This window comes from Gobius niger (genome assembly GCF_951799975.1).
Source record: "Gobius niger genome assembly, chromosome: 15".
Taxonomy (NCBI): domain Eukaryota; kingdom Metazoa; phylum Chordata; class Actinopteri; order Gobiiformes; family Gobiidae; genus Gobius; species Gobius niger.
In genome coordinates, this window is record NC_136866.1 from 3267886 (window position 1) to 3292299 (window position 24414).

General features: G+C 41.6%; 1 protein-coding gene across 1 annotated transcript in view; it reads left to right on the plus strand.

Annotated features, from left to right (window-relative positions):
- fzd3a (frizzled class receptor 3a) overlaps positions 1-19117 on the plus strand; it is a 44081-nt gene extending 24964 nt beyond the window's left edge. Inside the window, exons 2-9 of the mRNA XM_079571811.1 lie at positions 3838-4034; positions 4103-4565; positions 6098-6397; positions 6478-6729; positions 12902-13050; positions 15616-15727; positions 15814-15956; positions 18775-19117. Coding sequence (XP_079427937.1) covers positions 3838-4034; positions 4103-4565; positions 6098-6397; positions 6478-6729; positions 12902-13050; positions 15616-15727; positions 15814-15956; positions 18775-19039 — 1881 coding nt within the window. The 3' untranslated portion in view covers positions 19040-19117. The remainder of the gene's footprint in view (positions 1-3837; positions 4035-4102; positions 4566-6097; positions 6398-6477; positions 6730-12901; positions 13051-15615; positions 15728-15813; positions 15957-18774) is intronic.
- The last annotated feature ends 5297 nt before the right edge of the window (positions 19118-24414 follow it).

Here is a 24414-nt window from a genome sequence, read left to right on the forward strand (position 1 = left end):
ATCAAAAAAATTATGGAAAAAAAATCTGATGACATGAGGAAAAAGATCCTCTCGGTTCAGGTGGGAGTTAAGAGGTTAAATTGAAATTGTGATCCAGTTCAAAGAAAATGGTCAGGATTTTTTTTGCCTGGTGTTGTCCACCCGTGCATGAAGCAAAAATGTAACAAAAGCAGGTGTCGAAAAGAAATATGTAAGATTTTTAATCAAGTTTTGATGCTGTCGGTCGTCAAAATTTAAAAGAAGTTGATTTTTTTTTTTAAGAAAATTGATTATTGGGAAATTGGGAAAAACACAGAAAAATTGGGGGGGAAATGGGGGAAATGTATTTTTTTGGGGGGGGAATATGGAAAATTTTGGGGGGGAAAACTTGAAAAAAAAATGACGGAAAAAATATGAAAAAGTTGGAAAACTTTTCTGTCCTTTTGTAGTTATAGGAAGTGTCTTGGTTGTTTCACCTCAAACAAATGTTACAAATGCAAAAGACATGAAATGGAATAAATTCATATTATTAACCTGTTTATGATTCTATATGACACATAATTTAGCATCGGTATCGGAAACCGACAGTACCTAATGAGGACCAAGCTTCTTTAACCTCTTAACTCCCGCCTGAACCGAGAGCGTTTTCTCCAGTTCAGCTTTACCCAAATCCTGTAGGCCAGTGTAACGCCTCATTTGAAAGACCTACAAAACTAAATTGATCTTTTTCCTCACGTCAGATTTTTTTTCATCACTTTTTTTGTTGGGCAGTCGTCTCATTTTTGTCAAATTTTCGTGACTTTTTTGTCAATTTTTTGTCAATTTTTTGGTCACTTTTTGGTCAGATTATTCACATTTTTTTGTCAAATTCTCATCACTTTTTTGACACATTTTTTGTCACTTTTTCGTCCATTTTTTCTAATTTTTTCGTCAAATTTTTATCATTTTTTCGTCCATTTTTTCTCACTTTTTTGTCAAAGTTTTTGTCCATTTTTGTCATTTTTTTGTACATTTTTAGTAATTTTTTTTGTCACTTTTTCGTCCATTTTTTCTCAATTTTTCGTCAATTTTTTGTCAATTTTTGTCATTTTTTTTGTCACTTTTTCATCAATTTTTTCTCACTTTTTTGTCCAATTTTTGTCCACTTTTGTTCATGTGTGGCTTTAGTCTTTCCAGTGTCCTGCCCAGTCCAGTGTATGAGTTACTTCAACTTCAACTCTTCTCTTCACATACAATAAACACCCCTTTGTTTACACAAACCCGTCGCCTGGATTTGCATTTTCTGACTGACGTCCCGGCGACTCTTGGCTCCGTCCGAAAGCGCGGCGTCGTTGTTGCACCTCCATGTGGGTGTGTGAACATTCAGATGATTTACTTCCGCTGGCGCTGTGTGTCAGTCAGTCGCCACAAAGGCCCTGTCGCTCTGTGTCTGGGGGGTGGGACGGTGTGGGGACGGTGTGGGGGGACGGGGGGGGGGGAGTCCATGATGATTATTACTGAGATGGGACGGATTATTGGGGAAAAGGGGCCACAGTTGTTTTTGGGCTCATCTCCCGCACGCTCCACTGGCCTCATTGTGCAAACGGAGGATGTGACACACTTTGAAGTCTCTGCTGAGCTTTGTTTTAGATGAACTGGACACTCCGTGGGCGTCCGACACATGTCCCAGGCCGATTCAGCTCCCGGGCTGAAGGCTGCTCCGGGAAAGGAGCAAAGAAGAAAACAGAAAACAGAAAAAAACACTAGAATCAGATCAATGTATTTTCTATTTGTAAAAGATTCTACCCTGTAAACCAACCCCACTATAATATATTACACATTTAACCTTCCCCCGCCTGACGCCAGCATGTTTTCTCCAGTCTGGCTTTACCCAAATCTAAAAAGCTTTAAAAAAAAAAAAGAAACAATAATGTGCCGGAAAAAAGCACCAAAAACATGTGATGAAAAAGCAACACACAAAAAACCCCACAAAAAACAACAACAAAATATGTGCCACGAAAGTAAAAAGGCGACAAAACACAACAAAATATTGACAAAAAACAAACAAAATTTAAAAAGTGATGAAAAAGTGACAAAAAAGCAATGGCCGCTGGTTGCTCTGCTTTGTGACCGCGACTCTAGGGCCGCCATTGCTGCAGCGCCACCATATGTGGGCGGCAAATAAGCTAGTTTTTCATTAGAAAGCCTTGCACTTTACACACATTTTAACTGTCGCAGTTAAACTGTAAAGCCTCATTTCTAATTGTTTGAAACTTTCTACAGCTGTTGCTGTACAATAAAAGAAACCAGGCGGGTTTTTGTATATATCTCGTTTACTAACGAGGGCCGGACTTTGATTGACAGGCCGTTAGCATTAGAGCTAATGGTACCATTACGACCGAACTATAAAAATAATAATGCATCGGTTTTATATAGCGCTTTTCCGGACACTCAAAGACGCTTTACATTGCATTATTCATTCACTCCATACTTGGTGTGATAAGCTACTATTGTAGCCACAGCTGCCCTGGGGTAGACTGACGGAAGCGATGCAACCAGTCTGCGCCATCGGCCCCTCCTCGCTCGGCTTCCTGGTGTTTCCCAAACGGTCTCCCATCCAAGTCCTGCCAGGCCCTTTCCCTGCTGAGCTTCCAAGGTCTGACGGGATTGGGCAGAGCACAGGGCGGTGTGGCCACAATGTGCCCCACGAGGACGGAGTCTACAGTGGAGATCCCGCCCTTATGCCCATTTTAGGAACATGCCCTGTCAGAGCAGGGTAGGAGGAGTCTGTCATGACTTCCCTTTCGAACGTGGTCATTATGGTGAACGTGGAGGAGTCGATTATTTATTATGTCTATGCAAAAATGTGATTAAAAAGCAACAAAAATTACAAAAAAAACGCAACAAAATAGGGACAATAAAAAACATGACAAAAATGTGACGAAACAAAACAAAAAAATGTACAATCAGTTCTGAAGTCTCTCCATTGAGAAGCTTTCAGATGTGGGTGAAGCCGTACTGGAGAGAATGCGCTCGGTTAAAGAGGTGAAGGTGTTTTGACTGCTGGTATATATTAAAAAAAGGTGGGCTTTGAGGTATCGCTATATTCACCAAGTAATACTCGAGTTTTGACAAAAAGAAAACACTTCTCAATATTCACTTTTTAGGTTTGTTTTGTCAGACACTAAGGTTAGAGATGTTAAAGATCTTTTACCTTTACATGTTTCACTCCGGTGATACTTCTGATGACGGCCTGCAGAGGGCGCTGAAACATGTAAAGGTAAAAGATCTTTAAAGGGGGGTGTTCTGCTTTTGTCAGTCCCACAGCACCAGTCTATATCTCACTACAATGATGACAAACCTTCTGTTGGTCTGTAAATGCAGTAAATTAGAATAACTGCCTTGTATAAAATGTCTCTCTCAAAATGGTTGTAGTGAATGTCTTGAAATAGGCCTCTGTCTCTTTAAGAACCTCTGAGCCTTTAGACACGCCCCCTCCACACGCTGTCTGTGGCATCAGTGGGGAGGGGGTTCTGCTGAGGAGCAGTGGTCAGTTACTCGGCTGGTGATGAAAGCTCGGAGGCGTCTCCAGGAGGTGGGGGCGTTCCTAGGAGGACTCAGGCAAACCTATCCCTAAAATGGCCGCCATCAGAGTTTTTACAGATTACTCAAAGATACGTGAATGTGCCAAGGCAACACTTCAGGCATGTTTTTAATGAGGAAATGCATAATACCCCCCCTTTAACATCTCTAACCTTAGTGTCTGACAAAACGAACCTAAAAAGTGATGCTAGAACACAAGTACAATGAACGTTACGAAGTTTATTTCTCAACCCCCCACAGACAGAGCTAACATCCTCCCCCCTGTGTGCCCCTCAGCCCTTCCACCCCATGGTGAACCTGCAGTGCTCCCCGGACCTGCGCATGTTCCTGTGCGCGCTGTACGCCCCCGTGTGCACCGAGTACGGCCGCATGACGCTGCCCTGCCGCCGCCTCTGCCTGCAGGCCAAGAGCGACTGCTACAAGCTCATGGACATGTTCGGGGTCAGCTGGCCCGAGGAGATGGACTGCAGCAGGTCAGTGGGTTCAGGAGGTACTCATCCACCGTGAGCAACCATAACTCTTCCGGTTTGTGTCCTGGCAGGTTCCCCGACTGCGACGAGCCGTACCCCCGTCCCGCGGACCTCCTCTCCTCCTCGGACACCACGGAGTCGCCCATCTCCGTTCAGCGGGACTACGGCTTCTGGTGCCCGCGGGAGCTGAAGATCGACCCCGAGCTGGGCTACTCCTTCATGGGCGTCCGCGACTGCTCCCCGCCCTGCCCCAACATGTACTTCAGCCGCCAGGAGCTGACCTTCGCCCGCTACTTCATCGGCGTGGTGTCCATCGTGTGCCTCTCCGCCACCCTCTTCACCTTCCTCACCTTCCTCATCGACGTGTCCCGGTTCCGTTACCCGGAGCGGCCCATCATCTTCTACGCCGTGTGCTACATGATGGTGTCGCTCGTCTTCTTCCTGGGCTTCCTGATGGAGGACAAAGTGGCCTGTAACGCGGCCGTCCCGGGACGATTCAGGGCCTCCACCGTCACTCAGGGCTCGCATAATAAGGTGAGGTCTTTCAGTCGCTAAACAAATCAAGTTTACCGTGTTTTCTGGACTGTAAGTCGCTCCGGAGTATAAGTCGCACCAGCCTTGGCAACTACCTGGGCACAGAGGTGTAACTGCACAGTTAAAGGAACAGGCCACCGTTTTCACATACTGAGATATGTTCTTCCCTTAGCTTTGACGAGTTCTTTAGGACCTGTCTGATCTTCCCCCGTGCCTTCAGTCACGTAAACACAGCGCAGACGGCGTTAGCATTTAGCCTCTCCCTCTCTCCTCTATAGCTCCAAAACAGGTCAAGATAGAAGCTACCAAGCTCTTCCACGTTTTCCCTATTTAAATATGGTTACGTGAAGTGTTCCACTACAAAGTATAATTACACAAAATTAAACAATGTGGATTTTCTAAGCGGATAAAAGGGGGAACTATATTGTAAGGCGTAATAATACCAGGAGTAATTTGGCATCCGCGCAGTAAAGTGAAGATTACTGCGCAGATTTCGAACTACTCCTGGTAATAGTACCAACATGTCGACACTGCAGCGTTTCTCAGCGCGGCCTGAAAACGGCTTTGTTTTCGTGTAGTGACTGATTTTATGCGGATTTCTCCAGCCCCATGTTAACACATAGGAGAAAAGGGGCGGGCACTATTCATGGCGGCGCCCACGCGAACCTCCGGAATAAGGTTAATACTAATGAGGGCCGGACTTTGATTGACAGGCCGTTAGCACTAAAGCTAATGGTGCGATTACGACCGAACTATGCGCCCCACGAAGGCGTAATAATACCAGGAGTATTTTGGCATCCGCACAGCAAAGTGAAGATTACTGCGTGGATTTCAATCTACTGGTATTATTACGCCTTACAATATAGTCCCCCCTTTTATCCTCTTAGAAAATCCACATTGTTTAATTTTGTGTAATTATACTTTGTAGTGGAACACTTCACGTAACCATATTTAAATAGGGAAAACGTGGAAGAGCTTGGTAGCTTCTATCTTGACCTGTTTTGGAGCTATAGAGGAGAGAGGGAGAGGCTAAATGCTAACGCCGTCTGCGCTGTGTTTACGTGACTGAAGATCAGACAGGTCCTAAAGAACTCGTCAAAGCTAAGGTAAGAACATCTCTCAGTATGTAAAAACGGTGGCCTGTTCCTTTAACAAGCCTCTCCCGGCAGCACGTTGTTCAAGCTCTCATTTGCAAACTTGTTCCATCGAGCTTTTAGTCCGTGATTAGCTTTATTTGTTTTCTTCATTACAGAAAGAGTGACCTCAGCTTTTATTCCCGCTCACTCGCACTTTTTGTACATTTTCAGCGGTACAGTTAATAAATAAGTGCTTTATCTGGCATTATACAACCGTACAAGAGTAGCAGATACTGGTACACAAGCCTAGAGTGCCCTCTAGTGGCTCAGTCTGAAAATAACAAACGTGAAACTATATATTTTGATAAATAAGTCGCACCCCCAGCCAAACGATGAAAACACGGTACTTCTCTCCAGCTGAATGACTTATAACATGAGCGTTCCTGTCCCCTGTAGGCGTGCACGCTCCTCTTCATGGTGCTCTACTTCTTCACGATGGCGGGCAGCGTGTGGTGGGTCATCCTCACCATCACCTGGTTCCTGGCGGCCGTTCCCAAATGGGGCAGCGAGGCCATAGAGAAGAAGGCCCTGCTGTTCCACGCCTGCGCCTGGGGCCTCCCTGGGGTGTTCACCGTCACCCTGCTGGCTCTGAACAAGATCGAGGGGGACAACGTGAGCGGCGTGTGCTTCGTGGGCCTCTACAACCTCACCACCCTGCGCTGGTTCCTGATCGCGCCGCTCGGGCTGGACGTAGTGGTGAGATTTCTGTTGTTTGTATCCGCCGTTATAACCATGAAAGTATCTGAGCGCTCCTTAACCTCGCCCGTCTCTCTCAGGTGGGCGTGGCGCTGCTCCTGGCCGGCATCGCGGCTCTGAACCGGGTGCGCATGGAGATCCCCCTGGAGAAGGAGAACCAGGAGAAGCTGGTGAAGTTCATGATTCGAATCGGAGTGTTCTCGGTGCTGTACCTCGTCCCGCTGCTCACCGTCCTGGGCTGTTACCTGTACGAGAACAGCCACAGGGGCGTCTGGGAGACCACGTGGGTGCAGGAGAAGTGCCGGGACTACCACATCCCCTGTCCATACCAGGTACAGGTCACTCCAAGCAGAAACTGTCTCACTGGGACAAACAAGATCCACATAGACACAGAGATGAGGCTTATTTCAACAGTGATGAAAAGTCCTGCACCTGATTTCTTCTGTTCTTAAATTGCGATAGAGCGAGGAATTTTAATGAAGTTGTCAAGGGCCAATTTTCATCATTGCCAAAACCTCCCCTCTGTAACCCCTAAACAAAGAACCATCTCCTACAAATGCCAATGTTGCACCTTTAGCCGGCTGCATACACTGCAAAAAGTAAATATCAAGCATTGGCTTAAATGACTTGAACTGAGGAAATGTTTCTTGTTTTGAGCGGTTTTCACTCATTTAGACACTTTTCCTGATCGGAGCAAGTTTACTTTGCTTGTTTGAGGACATTTCAAACTGGTTCTAGGGTAAATCTCGCTTGAAATAAGAAAGTAAAATTGCCAGTGAGATAAGACCAATTTTCTTTCCCCATTGGCAAAGAAAATGACCTGAAAAAAGGACGAAACATCTCAGAACAAGTGAAATAATCTAGGACAAATGCCCAACAACTTCTTAACTAGTCAAAACAACTAAAATCTGGATTATTATGCTCAAATTGAGATGTTTATACTGATCTAGTTCAATACTTTTTGCAGTGTATATGGTTTGACCCTAAAAAAAATAGCTACAAAAGGTTTTTCAATGGTTTTCTGTAGTATCAGTGCTTATTAACATACTAAAAGTCTACCAAAATCTGACCACTGGAAAGGTCTAATTTTCAAGATGGCGTCCAAGAGGGTGGCGAGATCCTCCTTTATTATTCATTCTAGACAAGTCATTTTGGTTCTAACCCCATGTTTTGGGTGTCTAGGAATCCAATGGTCTTTGTTCAAATTGTAGTGACATGATCACATAATTATGATATACAAATCGTGGACAAAGACTTAGAAGGGTGACCTTCTAAGACCTGGAAGGGTTTTAACCTTCCAGGTCTACCACGTCAGGGCCGACGTGGTCGCTTTCCTCGCAGACTTTAGTGAATATCTCTGCGAGTAAATGTCGTAGAGACGTAGCTTTCAGTGCGTTGGGAAGAAGAGCGTCGGGGCTTTAAAACGAGCCCATCCATGCCCCTCTAAGCCTCTGGGAAGCATTGTAAGGTTGCGTTGAAAATGTGTGCCGTTGCCATGACAACTCGCTAATGTTAATATATAGAGTCTTTGTCCACGATTTTTATATCATAATTATGTGATCATGTGACTACAATTTGAACAAGCCCATTGGATTCCTAGACACCCAAAACATGGGGTGAGACACCAGAATGACCACCCTCTTGGACGCCATCTTGAAAATGAGACCTTTCCAGTGGTCAGATTTTGGTAAACTCTTAGTGTGTTAATAAGCACACCTGATACTACAGAAAACCATTGAAAAACCTTTTGTAGCAATTTTTTTGGGGTTAGGTGTTTTTTTTTCACATATGCAGCCGCCTACTTATATATGACCTAGTGGGATGTTCTGCCAGGAAATCAAAAAAACAGACAGTATTTCCCTCATTATTAGGGAACTTCAACCGGTATTTGATCTTGTATTTGCATAATAAATGAATAATCAAAATCATCTTGGGGCCCAGAGGTTCTGTGCAGCCTCCCCTTGGCCTAAACCCTTTTGTTCAGGCATCACAAAGCTCAAAATATATTCTAATGATGCAAAGTGATGGGAAACGGACTCGACTTCAAAGAAAGAAGTCCGGTGCAGGAGCTTGAAAAGATTGATAGTATATTTTCCATAATGAAAAAACTCCTTCTACAGAGCGGTTAGTGATTCAATAAGATGCCTATTTGTATAATTTCTCACTGTAAAAGAGGTTGAGCAAACAGACAACTATTATCGTCCAATTTAGAGACTTCTCATTGACATTTTCCTCTGTGAAACCAGAAGGATTTTTTTTAAAGCAAAGGCCTCATCTCTCATCTGTGACTTACTTCACATCATCCGACACATGAGCTCGCAGTAATCCTGACAGGGACGGGATGGGGTCAAAGGGTTCAAACTCCTCCTCATGCACGACGGCGGAGTGTAGATGTGTAGATGTGTAGAGACGTGTAGGTGAACAAAGAGCCCACAGCGCCTCAAAGAAGAACATCTATATTTATCTACAAACTCCTGCCCGAGGCTCAGATCTCTATAGAGCAGAAGCAACAAGCTCGGTGAGTGCTCGTCGTCCTTTCACACCGTGTTTCAGCTCAGGAAGGATCGGCCTCTCAGTGTAAACATGATGCGATGATGTCAAGTGTGAGCAGGACACATTGAGATGGTTTGGACATAAACAGAAGAAGATCAGTAAACATACAGTAGGAGGTTTACATGTAAGGCTGTTTATAGTGTGGATGAAACATTATAACATTATGTCTCAGCAATGTTTTCCCTTCTAACCCTTCGATGGGGCTTTACCTGTTCCATTATTACACCAGCGCTTCGAGCAGAACAGCCCCTGTTGCCAGGCAAAGTCCTCCGCGTCATGAATCCTGAAGTGAGAGAAAAAACATGGCTAAACAGACCTGTAGGTTGTGTTCATGCCGTCAAAAAATCAAATACTTTAAAGGGACTATAAGGAGTTTAAAAAAGTTAAAATTAAGTATTTTCCTCCCCCTACATGTTCCAGCCATGTCCTAATGTGTAGAATGAGCTCAGACCTGTTCACCACAACTGCCTCTAAAATCCTGTACGGTCACTCAAAAATGTGTCACTTCGGCCCGAATTGCCGTCATGCACGAGCTTAATATAGAAGGTGCAGTTACACATATGGCCTGAAGTGGCAGTAGTGAGTATAAAATGACGAACTTGCTTCCAGCCCCTTTAACAATACCAGGTGTTCGATACCTATACTAAATTATTTGACATGTAGGACCATAAAACAGATTAATAATGTTAATTTACTGCTTTCCCTTCCATGTCATTTCTTTTGCATTTGTATCATTTGTTTGAGGTGAAAATGGCAGAAAAAAAACGTTCCAAGTTTTAAACATTTTTCCACAATTTTTAACCTTTTTATTCTCCATGTTTTTCCCAAAGCTTTCCGGATTTTTTTCCCTAAATTTTCCTATATTTTTTTTTCACTTTTTCCCCCCAATATTTCAACGTGTTTTTTCCAGAATTTTCCTAAAATAAAATTTAAAAAATCCTACATTTTTTCCAAATTTTTTCCATGTTTTTTCCAACATTTTTCGAATGTTTTCCCAATTTTGGCCCAAATTTTCTTTCTTTTTTTTTTTTACATTTTCCCCAAATCTTAACAAAAAAAGAAATTCCCGTTTTACATTTTTTTAAGACGTGCCTTTCACTTTTTTTTTCTTTTTTCATTTTTATGGCCATCAAAGTGTGAATATAAAGATTATATATTTCTTTCGGTACCTGCTTTAGATGCTTTTATTTTTCTCGATTCCAGACAGATCGTTTATGGTGCTCAGCCCAACTGATGTTCACTTGCAAATCCGCAAATGTTTGTGATCGTTCGTTGGCGATTGGGCCGACAAACCACATGAATCTTTTTGTCTTGAAGTCCATTAGCGTCTGACTCTCACGCCTTTATAAGTGAAGAATGCTGCCACTTTGAGACTCTCTGGCTGATGGGCTTTTTAACCCTTTCTTGTTTAGGGCCCTTTTACCCAAAATGCTTTACATGTGTTTATTTGGGTTTAACTTATTATTTTATTTAACCAGGTAAAAACCTCATAGAGATTTATAATCTCTTTTGCAAGAGTGACCTGGCTGAGAGGCAGCAACACATCATAAAACAGTTACATCAAATATAATACAAAATATAAAATACATCTTAGGTAAAACAACAGCAACAATCACGGCTTTGTACAAATTGTTTCAGTTTAGATTTAAAAGAGTTAAGAGAGACCAGCTCACGAAAACTCAGCTCATTTTGCAGTTGATTCCAATCAGAATGAGCACAATATTTAAAAGCCTTTTCCCCATGTCAGTCCTTACATTAGGAACTGAAAGGCGGAATCGATCCTGTGAACTCGAAAAACACATATTTCCACTTGAAAATGCTCTTTCTCTGTCTGTGCTGAAGCAAATAAGAACAGAAATGGAAAAAATCAATATAACGTGTGCTCCCTGTATAGTCAACAACATACCAGTGGGTCAAAAAAACACTAAAGTTATACATGCTTTATAAAAAAAAAAAGTCCAGGCGGAATCTGACTGTGCCAAATTGTGCCAAAAAAAAAAAAAAAATTGTTTTACAATTTTTTCTTTTTTTTTTGTTTTCCTTTTTTGCAGAAGATAAATATTTTAGCCCTAGGGACATATCGTGTCACAAAATTCCCTGTCTAAAAATGAACACCATTTTTTCCAAAAACATGACACAATAGCATTTACGTGTCAATGACCAAAATATGTACAACGAATTATGACGAATTGACACATTGTGGCTGTTTGAGGATCTGTTGATTTGAAATTGGAGTGGATGAATGTGTTGCTGAGAGTCCACTGAACACGGAGAGGTGAAAAATATGTCAGTATTTGTATGCGGAAGTTCTGGTCCCGGAGATGCAGACACTGTTACAATATCACATAAACGCCCCCCATTGCAGGCGCAGCAAAGCTCACAGCAGAGAGTAAAATAACCTCTGGTGAATCGGCCGGTGTCCGCTCCGAGCCCGGGTCTAACGAGGCAGTATCTGTGGATCCGATCTGCCGTTCCTGCTGCTCTTACGTGAGCCGTAACGAGGCAGTGCCGGGGGCCGCTCATAATGAGGCCATCAGGGCACATCCGTGTGTCGCTGTGGAGGTAACGCACAGGCACAACGGCTCCAGGCTCCTTCAAGACGTCACAGAAAAACCCACATTAGCATTAGCAACCATTTCGCCTCAACTGGAGACGAGCCTAACCAGTTTTATCATCCGACATCTGGGTGAGACAGTTATTACTCCCGATACAGCTGACATTCTGGTTAGATTACTGTAACTAGCTCCTCTTTGGTCTCCCCCAAAAATCACTTGTGTGAAGTTAGCCCCCCCATAGTGTCAGATTCACTCCAAATTAGTGTCATTGTGTAGCATTTCGTTTGTGCACGTCTTAGTCTGGTCTTGGTTTGGGTCTTAGTCTTGGTCTTGTCTTGGTTTGGATCTTGGTTTGGTCTTGGTCTGGTCTTGGTTTGGGTCTTAGTCCTGATCTGATCTTTGTTCAGGTCTTGGTCTGGTCTTGGTCTGGTTCTTAGTCTTGGTCTTGTCTTGGTTTGGTCTTGGTTTGGGTCTTAGTCCTGATCTGATCTTTGTCCAGGTCTTGGTCTTGTCTTGGTTTGGATCTTGGTCTTGTCTTGGTCTGGTCTTGGTTTGGGTCTTAGTCCTGATTTGATCTTTGTTCAGGTCTTGGTCTGGTCTTGGTTTGGGTCTTGGTTTGGTCTTGGTTTGGTCTTGGTTCGGGTCTTAGTCCTGATCTGATCTTTGTTCAGGTCTTGGTCTGGTCTTGGTCTGGTTCTTAGTCTTGGTCTTGTCTTGGTTTGGTCTTGGTTTGGATCTTGGTTTGGTCTTGGCCGGGTCTTGGTCTGGTCAAAAACAGTGTGCACAAACGAAATGCTACACAATGACACTAATTTGAAGCAAATCTGACACTATGGGGGGGCGAACTTCACACAAGTCCAAAAATCACTCCACAGACTTCAGCTCCGTCCAAAACTCCGCCGCCCGAAGAATCACCAGAGCTCCGCCCACTCATCACATCATCACAGTTCTTCAGCAGCTCCACTGGCTCCACATCAATACAAGATCCTTCTCCTCACCTTCAAAGCTCTGAAGAACCTGGCCCCTCCTTGTCTCACTGAGCTCCTTCATGTGCCTCCTCCCTCCTCACCCTCCGGTCCTCCTCTGCCCCTCAGCTGTCTGTACCTACACTTAGCCCCCATGGGTGCTCCAGCTTTTAGTCACTCAGCTCCAAACCTCTGGAACTCACTCCCCGCTGAACTCCGTCAAACGCCCTCTCTGCCCCTTTTTAAATCTCGTCTCAAAACCCACTTATTTAAACTTCTAAGCTTCTTACTTTGATGTGTTTTATTTTGTTATGCTTTTATCTTTGTAGCTCATGTAAGGTGACCTCGGGTGTTTTGAAAGGCAAATAAAATGTATTATTATTATTATTTATGAGGTCCTTGTTCCTAACACTCGACTGTGTCTGCTTCAGGTGGAGCAGACGAGCCGCCCCGACCTGGCCCTGTTCCTCGTCAAGTACCTGATGATGCTGATCGTGGGGATCCCCTCCGTGTTCTGGGTCGGCAGCAAAAAGACCTGCTTTGAATGGGCCAGCTTCTTCCACGGCAAGAGACGCAAGGAGTGAGTACCAAAACAGCAGCAGCAGCCGCGGGCGGGTTTCACTGTGCCAACTTTAAAAACGTCACAAGTTATATCGTTAAAGATTCGTTTCGTTTGTTATTTTATTTTGAACATGCGAGCAACACAACACACCGTTACAACACTTTAAACGTAAAGGCTGTTATAAATCAAAAAGACAAAAGCAAATGTCCAAAAAGGAGTGAGGAGAAGTTTAACTTATTAAACCCCGCCCCCTATTTCAAAAACAGATCGATAACATCAGTTTCCTGTTCCTACATAGTTACTCAAAACTCAAAAAAAAAATGCTAAGGAGCAATAATAACAAGGCACATACATGAGACGAATCACTTGGAGTCTGTAAGTTCTGTTGTCTCATATTTAAACTGATTCATGCTTGAGCACAGTTTTAGATCTGAGCTTAAATCATTCCATAATCTGGCACCAGTCATGGAAACACAAACACTTTTCATAGTTGATTTGAACGTTTGTGTTGTAAATTTATGGTCATCGGCTGATCCTGAGGCTGTGCACAGTTTGTTGTGTGAGAAAATGTTTGTGTATGTTGTTTGGTAAGGTATTCTGCTGTACATTATTTGGGCTGTTTGATAATCTACAAGGTCAGTGAGTTTAATGACTTTTGATTCCAAGAACAATATGTTGGTTTGATCCAGATTTGTTGATAAATCAGTGAACTTTCGTCATTATTTCCCCAAATCTCAGCACAATTGGCCTGTTGCACAATGTGGCTACGCTAGTTCCTCTGAGCTGGAGCTGTGGGCGCTAGTACTTCCTGTTCGTATTCATTTCCGTTAAGATGAGCTCAGACCAGTGAGTTCCTGGTAGAAATATTTCCATAGAGGAGACGTTTATGTTTGTGAGGATCAGTGAGTTTGTTTTTTTGGTCACTTTTTTTTTTTCTTTTTTTTGTCCATTTTTTATCACATTTGTGTAATTTTTTGGTCATTTTTTTGTCACATTTTTGTCACATTTTTGTAATTTTTTGGTAATTTTTTTCTCATATTTTTGTCATTTTTTGGTCATTTTTTTCTCATTTTTTTGTCATTTTTTTTCTCACATTTTTGTCACATTTTGTCACATTTTTGTAATTTTTTGGTCATTTTTTGGTCATTTGTTGGTCATTTTTTTCTCATATTTTTGTCATTTTTTGGTCATTTTTTTCTCACATTTTTGTCATTTTTTGGTAATTTTTTTCTCACATTTTTGTCACATTTTTGTTATTTTTTGGTCATTTTTTTGTCACATTTTTGTCACATTTTGTCACATTTTTGTAATTTTTTGGTCATTTTTTTCTCATATTTTTGTCATTTTTTTGTCATTTTTTTCCTCATATTTTTGTCATATTTTGGTCATTTTTTTCTCACATTTTTGTCATTTTTTTCTCACATTTTTGGCACATTTTTGTCACATTTTTTGGTCATTTTTTCCTCATATTTTGGTCATTTTTTTCTCACATTTTTGTCACATTTGTGTCATTTTTTTCTCATATTTTTGTCATTTTTTGGTCATTTTTTTCTCACATTTTTGTCATTTTTTGTCATTTTTTTTCTCATATTTTTGTAATTTTTTGGTCATTTTTTTGTCACATTTTTGTCACATTTTTGTAATTTTTTGGTCATTTTTTTCTCATATTTTTGTCATTTTTTGGTCATTTTTTTCTCACATTTTTGTCACATTTTTGTAATTTTTTGGTCATTTTTTTCTCATATTTTTGTCATTTTTTGGTCATTTTTTTCTCATATTTTTGTCATTTTTTGGTCATTTTTTTTCTCATATTTTTGTCATTTTTTGCCACTTTTCCATCATTGTTTTCGTCGAGAAAATGTGCTCGGTTCAGGTGGGAGTTAAGGGGTTAATGCTTTACACAACTTGAAATAGTGCCTTTATATATATTCTTTTATAGCATGTTAGCCTTTAGCTTCAAGACAAACTTCATGATTTGAACACAGTAAATGATCGTCCACCGGGAACTCACCGCCCACAACATAATCTTTAGAAAATATGATTATTATTCCAGGAAAAGAAAACAGACAGGAAGTCCAGGCGCTCACACCTTCAGGTCAGAGGAACTAGCATAGCCACACCGTGCAACAAGCCAATCGCTTAGATCGGGTAATACCAGTGAACAATACAATACATGAAGTGATTTATGATCTAAAAGGTACTTTGACTTCTGCATTATAGAAATGTTTCTTGATATCTTGTTCCCAATATGTTCAATATGACCTTTCCATCGAATTTCATCATCAATTATTCCTCCAAGAAATTAGATTTTCTTCACAATTTCAATAACTGATCCATTTATTTGCAATTCAAGCTAGTTCATTTTTCAAGTCCTGTCTGCACTCCCGTCTTCCTTGAATGTAAACTCACTCAGGTCGTTAACCCGGTGCCCCCCTGTGCCCTCCCCCGTGCCCTCCCCTCTCTCCTCCCCCGTCCGCCCCTCGCCCCCGCACGCCTCCTCCTTCCCTCTGTCCGTGCCCACCTCCCTGCGCCTGTCCCTGCCCTCCCTGCCCCTCTCCTCGCCCTCCGCCCCGCCCTCCGCAGTGCCATGGTGAACGAGAGCCGGCAGGTGCTGCAGGAGCCGGACTTCACCGCCCTCCTGCTGCGGGACCCCAACATCCCCATCGTGAGGAAGTCCCGAGGCACCTCCACGCAGGTAATTTGGGTAGTTTTGGAGTAGCTAGTGTTGCCGGTAGAAGCCCCAGTGTTGAGTTTTTCGACATGAACGCGGTGTTTTCGCAGGGCACCTCCACACACGCCTCCTCCACCCACCTGGCCATGGACGAGCCCCACAGCAACAGCACGAGCCGCGCCGGGTCGGTCCGCAGCGGCAGGTCCAAGCTCAGCAGTTACCACGGCAGCCTGCACCGGTCCCGGGACGGAAGGTATGAGTTTGTGTTAGTACTATTTAAAGATACTTCCTCTCCATCCATCCTCATTGGTTCTTCACTTTGGGCATTTGCAGCTGTGTTGATGAGGTAATGGTTTCTTGGCTCTGTGCCTCCCTCTGGTGGTGCAAAAGGATATGACTCAAACATTCAACCGCAGCTCTTTTTTGACCTGATATAGATGTAACAAATATCAATATCCATCTCAATCGATTAACTTGTCACATACAGAGCCGTAGTTAGGGGGCGCTGAGGGACAAAATCTACCCCCAAAATACTTTTTCTGTGCATAAATCCTATTTATTAACCTCTTAACTCCCGCCTGAACCGAGAGCATTTTCTCCAGTTCAGCTTTACCCAAATCCTGTAGGCCAGTGTGACGCCTCGTTTGAAAGACCTACAAAACTAAATGGATCTTTTTCCTCACGTCAGATTTTTTTTCCATCACTTTTTTGGTTGGGCAGTCGTCTCATTTTTGTCAAATTTTCGGGACTTTTTTGTCACTTTTTCGTCAAAATTATTCGCATTTTTTTGTCAAATTCAAATCAGTTTTTCGTCCATTTTTTCCTAAATTTTTCGTCAAATTTTCCTCATTTTTTTGTCAATTTTTTGTCATTTTTTGTACTTTTTTTGTCATTTTCCCGTCAAAATTATTCACATTTTTTTTGTCAAATTCAAATCACTTTTTCGTCAATTTTTTCTCACTTTTTTGTCAAATTTTTGTCCATTTTTGGTAAATTATTTGTCACTTTTTCGTCAAATTTTTGTCCATTTTTGGGGTAAAGCTGGAGAAAATGTGCTCGGTTCAGGTGGGAGTTAAGGGGTTGATATTGCCTGCGGTTCATAAACTATCCACCAGGGGGGAGCTGCAGCGCCCTCAGCACCCGGGTTCTCACGGCCTTGGTCACATACATTCTTTAAAGGGACTACACTGAGTTTAAGTATTTTCCTCCCCTACATGTTCACCACAGCTCTGTCACTCAAAAAGGTCGTCATGCACGAGCGTAATATAGAACCTGCAGTCACGCATAAGACCAGAGGTGGCAGTAATGAGCATAAAATTACCAACTTGCTTCTAGCCCCTTTAATAATAACAAATCTCACAAGTTTGCTAGAAGGATAGTAATGTAGAAACAAGGATGCATCGTACCTGACTAAATTTAGTACAATGTAATCTGTAATAACCTGTACCTATATAGTACATACACAGTGGAGTACTGTGTATTAGTGCTTTGGAGGTACCTACTGTAATAAGAGAGAATACCCTTAGGGTTAGGGCTTAAGGTTAGAGGGTCTTAGTTCTTTTACTTAAAAATGTTTTCTTGGGGAACCTCAGCACGGGTTTGTCATGTAATGCAGCAGTTCCCAAACTTTTCAGGCCATAACCCCCAAATTATACTTACTGTCAAATCACTAAAAAATGTAATAATGTCAATTATGTATTATCAATCCGCTTTACTCACTTTATACAACACAATGATTATACCATATTTAAGTTACTGTGTGGAAATTTGGGGCTCAACCTGTAAACTTATATATATAAACTTATAAACAGCCGCTGTTCACTCTACAAAAACGGGCTCTGAAAACAATACATAATGTTAGATATAGAGATCCATCGAATCCACTCTTTATTAAATGTAAGTTACTAAAATTTGAGGATATAGTCGACTATAACATCCTCCAGGTTTTGTATAAAGTAAATAGAAAAATATTGCCAGTGAACATCCAAGAAATGTTTGAGAAAAGAGAAAGTCAGTATAATCTGAAAGGAACGTCTTTAACAAACCCAGGATCAATTCTAAAGCAACGGAACAAACTGTTACAGTGACAGGAATCAGTTTATGGAATAAACTCCAGAAAGAAGTGAAAAAGTCAGAAACTCTCCTGGAGTTTAAAATACACATAAAAGCTACAATGTTAAAAAGTATGAAGTACTTGGACATGAATAATGTGGGATATTTGATTTGAACAAACATGAATACAACGGTTTGTTTCTTTTTGACCATTTGTAAACATTCAAGAATACGAAGGTTCTGTATTTTATATATTGAAAAACTGAATATAGAATACAAAAACATCTGTTAATACTGTAAATATATATATATATATATACATAAGACTGTAAATATATGTATGTAGACATAAATACATACCATGTTCCAAAGGACAACAGTGTGAAGTAACAAAAGGGGCAGATATTACAGTATAAGACTTCTCCTCTGCTCTGTTTCATTCACACTGTGTCGGCGGTTTTATTGTGATTGCAAAACATCACTTTTGAATGAAATAAATAAAATGAAATGTAATAATGTGTATGTAAATAGTTTACAAATAGTTTCTCTTTTCTAATAGACAATTTAAATTAAGGATCATATTACTTAATATTACTTACTGTAATGTAATTTTGTACTGTATTATTTGTAATGATTTATGTAAATGTTAATATTTTATGTCTTAGGGACCAGGTCTGAGAACTAGCTTTTAGCTCTACGGCCTATGAGCATGGCATCGGTTATTGTAACAATGCTTCTTGTTCTGTCCCTCAACAAGTAAACATATAAATAAAAACTTGCAATGCAATGCAAAAAATAATAATCTTGAAATCATCTTGGGACCCCCCAGGTCAGTGCCTCGTGACCCCCTGATGTGTTCCGACCCGACTGTAGGAACAGAGAATTAATGTACAAACTGACCCCCCAAATCCCCGAAACACCACCCCCGACATCCGCTGCTGGAGCGTGTTTAGGAAACAGACTGAATGTGTTTGTCCCGTTTGACTAACCTGACTAACCCCGCCCTCTCTGAATCACAGGTACACGGCGAGCAGCTTCCGGGCGGCGGACGAGCGGCTGCCGTACGGGAGCCTCCCGCGCCTCCACGACTCGCGCCTCTGCAGCAACAACAGGCTGGACTCCTCCCACCGCCTGGACGACCTGTCGCGCCACGGCTCCTCCCACCGCCTGGAGATCCAATCGCGGCACAGCAGCATCCGGGACCTCACCGCCAACACGCAGGTGTTCAGCGTCCCGGGCAACGGCATCCACAAGGTGATGGAGGAGGACGGGACCGCGGCCTGAGACCCCCGCAGACTGAAGAGACTGCCAGGTGGGGGCGCTCTGACCACGCCTTAACACGCTCCCACGCTTAAGGGCCGGCCGAGCTGAGCCAAGACCGGACTCGGATCAGAGATAAGCCTGTGGAGCTCGTTTTAGGCCGGCCTCTCGTGTGGCCTGGGTTGGATTCCAGGACCATGTGAGGTTTGAGCGGGGCTTGTGTTTTCTTACCTGGATGTTTCCCCCCATCACCCCCCACCCTGCTTCATCATTCACTGCATCACAACCCAGAGCCGTGGGAAGATGTTTTAGTTAGGGGGCGCTGAGGGACAAAATTTACCCCCAAAAGACTTTTTCTGTGCATAAATCCTGTTTATTAACCTGTTAACTCCCGCCTGAACCCAGAGCGTTTTCTCCAGTTCAGCTTTACCCAAATCCTGTAGGCCAGTGTAACACCTCATTTGAAAGACCTACAAAACTAAATGGATCTTTTTCCTCACGTCAGATTTTTTTTCATCACTTTTTTTGCTGGGCAGTCATGGTATGGTTTTTATTTAGACGGGGACAGTGCACAATTTAACATTGATCAAAAGGAAAGATGCATTGTGCCAGGTTATAGCAAAGATGCTAATTTCCACCTGTCGTCCCTGGGCAGGTTGATGTTACAGTACAAAGGTAGTGGGTGAAGGCACGCACATCCACAGTTCTAAACAAGTGTGCAGGATCAAAAAATGGAAAGAGTCACAAAAACAAATAAATAAAAGATCCACACAAATTAGTCGCTCCAAAGCTTATTTAATGCTCACCAGGTAGTGACGTTTCGGGCTAAGGCTAAGGCCCGAAACGTCACTACCTGGTGAGCATTAAATAAGCTTTGGAGCGACTAAGTTGTGCGGATCTTTTATTTATTTGTTTTTGATGTTACAGTACAAAACATCTCATTTTTGTCAAATTTTCTTGACTTTTTTGTCCAATTTTTGTCATTTTTTGTAAATTTTTAGTCACTTTTTCGTCAAATTACTCACATTTTTTTCGTCAAATTCTTCTCACTTTTTTCTAAATTTTTCGTCAATTTTTTTTAAAATTTTTCGTCCATTTTTTCTCAATTTTTCGTCAAATTCATCTCACTTTTTTGTAAAAAATTTGGCCATTTTTTGTACATTTTTTGTCACTTTTTCGTCAAATTCTTATCACTTTTTTGTCAATTTTTTTGTATTTTTTTGTAAATTTTTTCTAAATTTTTCGTCCTTTTTTTTCGCAATTTTTCGTCAATGTTTTCTCACTTTTTTCACATTTCCATCCTTGTTTTCGTCAGTTTTGTTGCTATTTTCACACCTTTTTTCCAGAAGCTTTTGGACTGGGGGTAAAGCCGGAGAAAATGTGCTCGGTTCAGGTGGGAGTTAAGGGGTTAATATTGCCTGCAGTTCACAAACTATCCACCAGGGGGTGCTGCAGCGCCCTCAGCACCCTGGGTTCCCACGGCCTTGTCACAACCAGGTCTAAAGGGGCCAAAGACTCTTCAACGTTACTGTAATCGCTAATGATGCCTCTTCGTTCCGACGCATGAAGAACAGCTTTGCCTTCGACCGGGAATCCTTTTCTTAAATAAAACCTTCTGAACTCTAAAAAACAAGGGTAAGTTTTACAGATTTGAAGCCACGGTTCGGGCTGATACACAGGGAAAAGCTACGTCCAAACTCCTGCCTTACTCTACGAACGCTGTAGTGTCGACATTAGCCGTAGTCCTGTTTGAAATGTGACCATGGAAAGCTTTTGTAAATGATAGATGACCTTGTGCATAGATGTAAAAAAATAATGTGAAATCTTTTGTAATAAAACTTTTATAAGAAATGAATTTGTTTGCATTCATTTAACCCGCATTAGCATCCATCGCCTCGAGCTGTTCATGCGGAGCCGGAGCAGTGGGGGCTCGGAGCCTCTGGACACATCTGGACTGATTTTGAATTTAGACACAAGTTTTCATGTTAGACTGAACCTTTTTCATAACCCGAATGCCAAAATTCAGAAGAAAAGAAAAGGCCTAAATAACAATAAATCACATAATCAGAATTTGAGACTATCTTAGTTTTTTAAACTGTACTTCAGTTATACCCTAACCCAAGTGTTTAACAGCGTTACATTGTTCGCTCATCTTAAAGGGGCTGGATCAGTGGTTCTTAACCTGGGTTCGATCGAACCCCAGGGGTTCGGTGAGTCAGTCTCAGGGGTTCGGCGGAGGTCAAGACAATTACCCGACTCGTATGATTCGTGATGACACGCCCCGCTTGAAGGGTTCGGTGAAAGCGGATATGAAACGGGTGGGGTTCAGTGCCTCCAACAAGGTTAAGAACCACTGGGCTAGATGCAAGTTTGCCATTTTATACTCACTACTGCCACCTCAGGTCATACGTGTAACTGCAGCTTCTATATTAAGCTCGTGCATGACGGCACTTCAGACCCAAAGAGACAGCTTTCTGAGTGACAGTGCAGGATTTTAGAGGCAGTTGTGGTGAACAGGTCTGAGCTCATTCTACACATGAGGACATGGCTGGAACATGTACGAAAATACATAATTTTGACAGTTTAAACCTCGTATAGTCCCTTTAACATGCCTTCTTGTTGTGTGATTCATTCATACATTACACCAGTGGCATCGAAACTAGTAAAGCAGTTTAACTAACCCCTCTTACTAAAAGAACAAAGCAATAATAGTGTTTAACTAAGAAGACAGTATGAACTTTTTACTAAATATTCTTCCTTGTGTTTCCATGTGTTGCTGCCGCATCGTCATCACTTTTTCTTGTCATTTTTGTTAAAAAAAAAGCAGAATCCCCCCTCTTTAAAATAAAAATCTTACCGTCCCTCTTTTCCAAGCGTTTGGGGAAAGACGACACGTGGCCACACGGTGTTTGTAACAGCCCTCCGCTTTATTGAAATACATCGGAGTGGGGTTAATATAATGAGTCAGTTCATCATACACATCATCACTTTTGTTTTTGACCTTACACCTTAAATATCTTTGTGCAAAAAGGAGAATCTACATCACCTGTAGTGGGTTATCCTCAGTAAAACCGCCCAAACCGCTTTCGAAAAAAAGTAAAACAACAAAAACCGGAAATGATTACACCTAGAACATGCAAAACTGTACAAATTATTACAAAGCAAATTCTAGAAAAACAAAAAACAAAAGTGTATAATGATATGAAAGGGCAAAGTAATATTCTGGATAAGACCTCACTGAAATGCAAAGGCGTTTTATCATTTTTTTTTTTTCTAAACAATTTTCTTTTCCTCAGCCGTTCGATCGCCGTAACTACTCTACACCCGTCTCTCTCTCTCTCCATCCATTCGTCCGCCTAAAATTCATTGGTTTCCAACGATTCCTGAGTTTTTTTTAGTTTGATTTTTCACACCGGGATAAGCTGGCATCGCGTTTTTTTTCTGTACAACATTAAGAATCTGGCCTTTTTGTTTATAAAATCGTCCTCCGAGCGTAATCTGCTTTGTAGCGAATACATTCTACAGCTCTGTACTGGGTCGTAAGCTTAAAGTGGAAAGTCTTGCACCTCTTCGGAAAGAAAAAGAAGAAAAAACGAGGGGGAGGGAAACACTTGGAATGGGTCGACTTTTGGAAAAACGTGAAGGAATGACCGGATAAGGTTAGATTGGAACAAAGTAAATCGATACGGTTTCTCTCAGCAGCAGCGTGGATGAACAGTGAAAAGAGCGACATTTATGATCCAAAATGGAGGTCACCGGATTGACAGCTGGGGAAAGAAAAAACAAAAAACGAAAAAGGTGTGGTGGCCCTGAAGGGACAGATAATGTAGTGACGGCGATTAGGCAATGTCGTTTAAAGGAATAGGCCACCGTTTTTACACACTGAGATATGTTCTTACCTGAGCTTTGACGAGTTCTTTAGGACCTGTCTGATCTTCAGTCACGTAAACACAGCGCAGACGGCGTTAGCATTTAGCCTCTCCCTCTCTCCTCTATAGCTCCAAAACAGGTCAAGATAGAAGCTACCAAGCTCTTCCACGTTTTCCCTATTTAAATATGGTTACGTGAAGTGTTCCACTACAAAGTATAATTACACAAAATTAAACAATGTGGATTTTCTAAGCGGATAAAAGGGGGGACTATATTGTAAGGCGTAATAATACCAGGAGTAGTTCGAAATCCGTGCAGTAAAGTAAAGCAGTGTTCATTTCGTCGACTAACATATTTAGTCTTAATTTTAGTCAAAGTGATATTTTTGACGACTAAAATTGGACTAAAACTAAATTAAAAGTTTCTCATGAGACTAAAACTGTGACTAAAATGTCCAGATATTTTAGTCGACTAAAATAAGACTAAATAAAAATGAAAAGGAGAGACTAAAATCATCCAAACTTCTATTGAGCGTCTGAAAGAGCCTCAGATCATGTAAATTCTCTGCCAAAGGATCAGCTCTGAGCTTTGTTCATGTGGAGCAGCTCCATGAAGCAGAGGAACAACATTAAATATGATTATCATGAATATTATCAATGCAAATTTACTTGCAATTTTTTTTTTTGACTAAATCTCGACTAAAATTAAATTACATTTTAGTCAAAAGACTAAAACTAAAATAAAATATGTTGTCGAAATGAACACTGAAGTGAAGATTACTGCGCGGATGCCAAACTACTCCTGGTATTATTACGCCTTACAATATAGTTCCCCCTTTTATCCGCTTAGAAAATCCACATTGTTTAATTTTGTGTAATTATACTTTGTAGTGGAACACTTCACGTAACCATATTTAAATCGGGAAAACGTGGAAGAGCTTGGTAGCTTCTATCTTGACCTGTTTTGGAGCTATAGAGGAGAGAGGGAGAGGCTAAATGCTAACGCCGTCTGCGCTGTGTTTACGTGACTGAAGACCAGACAGGTCCTAAAGAACTCGTCAAAGCTCAGGTAAGAACATATCTCAGTATGGAAAAACGGGGGCCTGTTCCTTTGACTCCGGTGGGCAAAAGCGCATTACGATGCAAAAAGAAATGACACAAACGATAGAAAATCGGTAACGATAAAAACAAACTAAATGAGAAATGGGAAAGATTCACAAAAGCAACATTTTATAATATAATTTATGAAAAAAATAGTAAAATAATTCATCCATTTCTTTTGTCTTCCACTTTGTTTTAAGAAAATTATGAACAACTTTACGTCGACTTTAATGTTTCTGCATCTTCTGTAATAGGATTTTGCCCCTCGAGTGATTTCTCTTTGTGAATGTAAGTGTCATGAGCCTTCAGAGCCACCGTAGAGATGCAGAAACCCAAAGCTGTAGTTCGTTTTTAGCGTTTACATTCTTTCACACATTAAGCTTCTTTTTTAAACACATAATTCAAAACGTTCACACAAAGCAAAGGCTA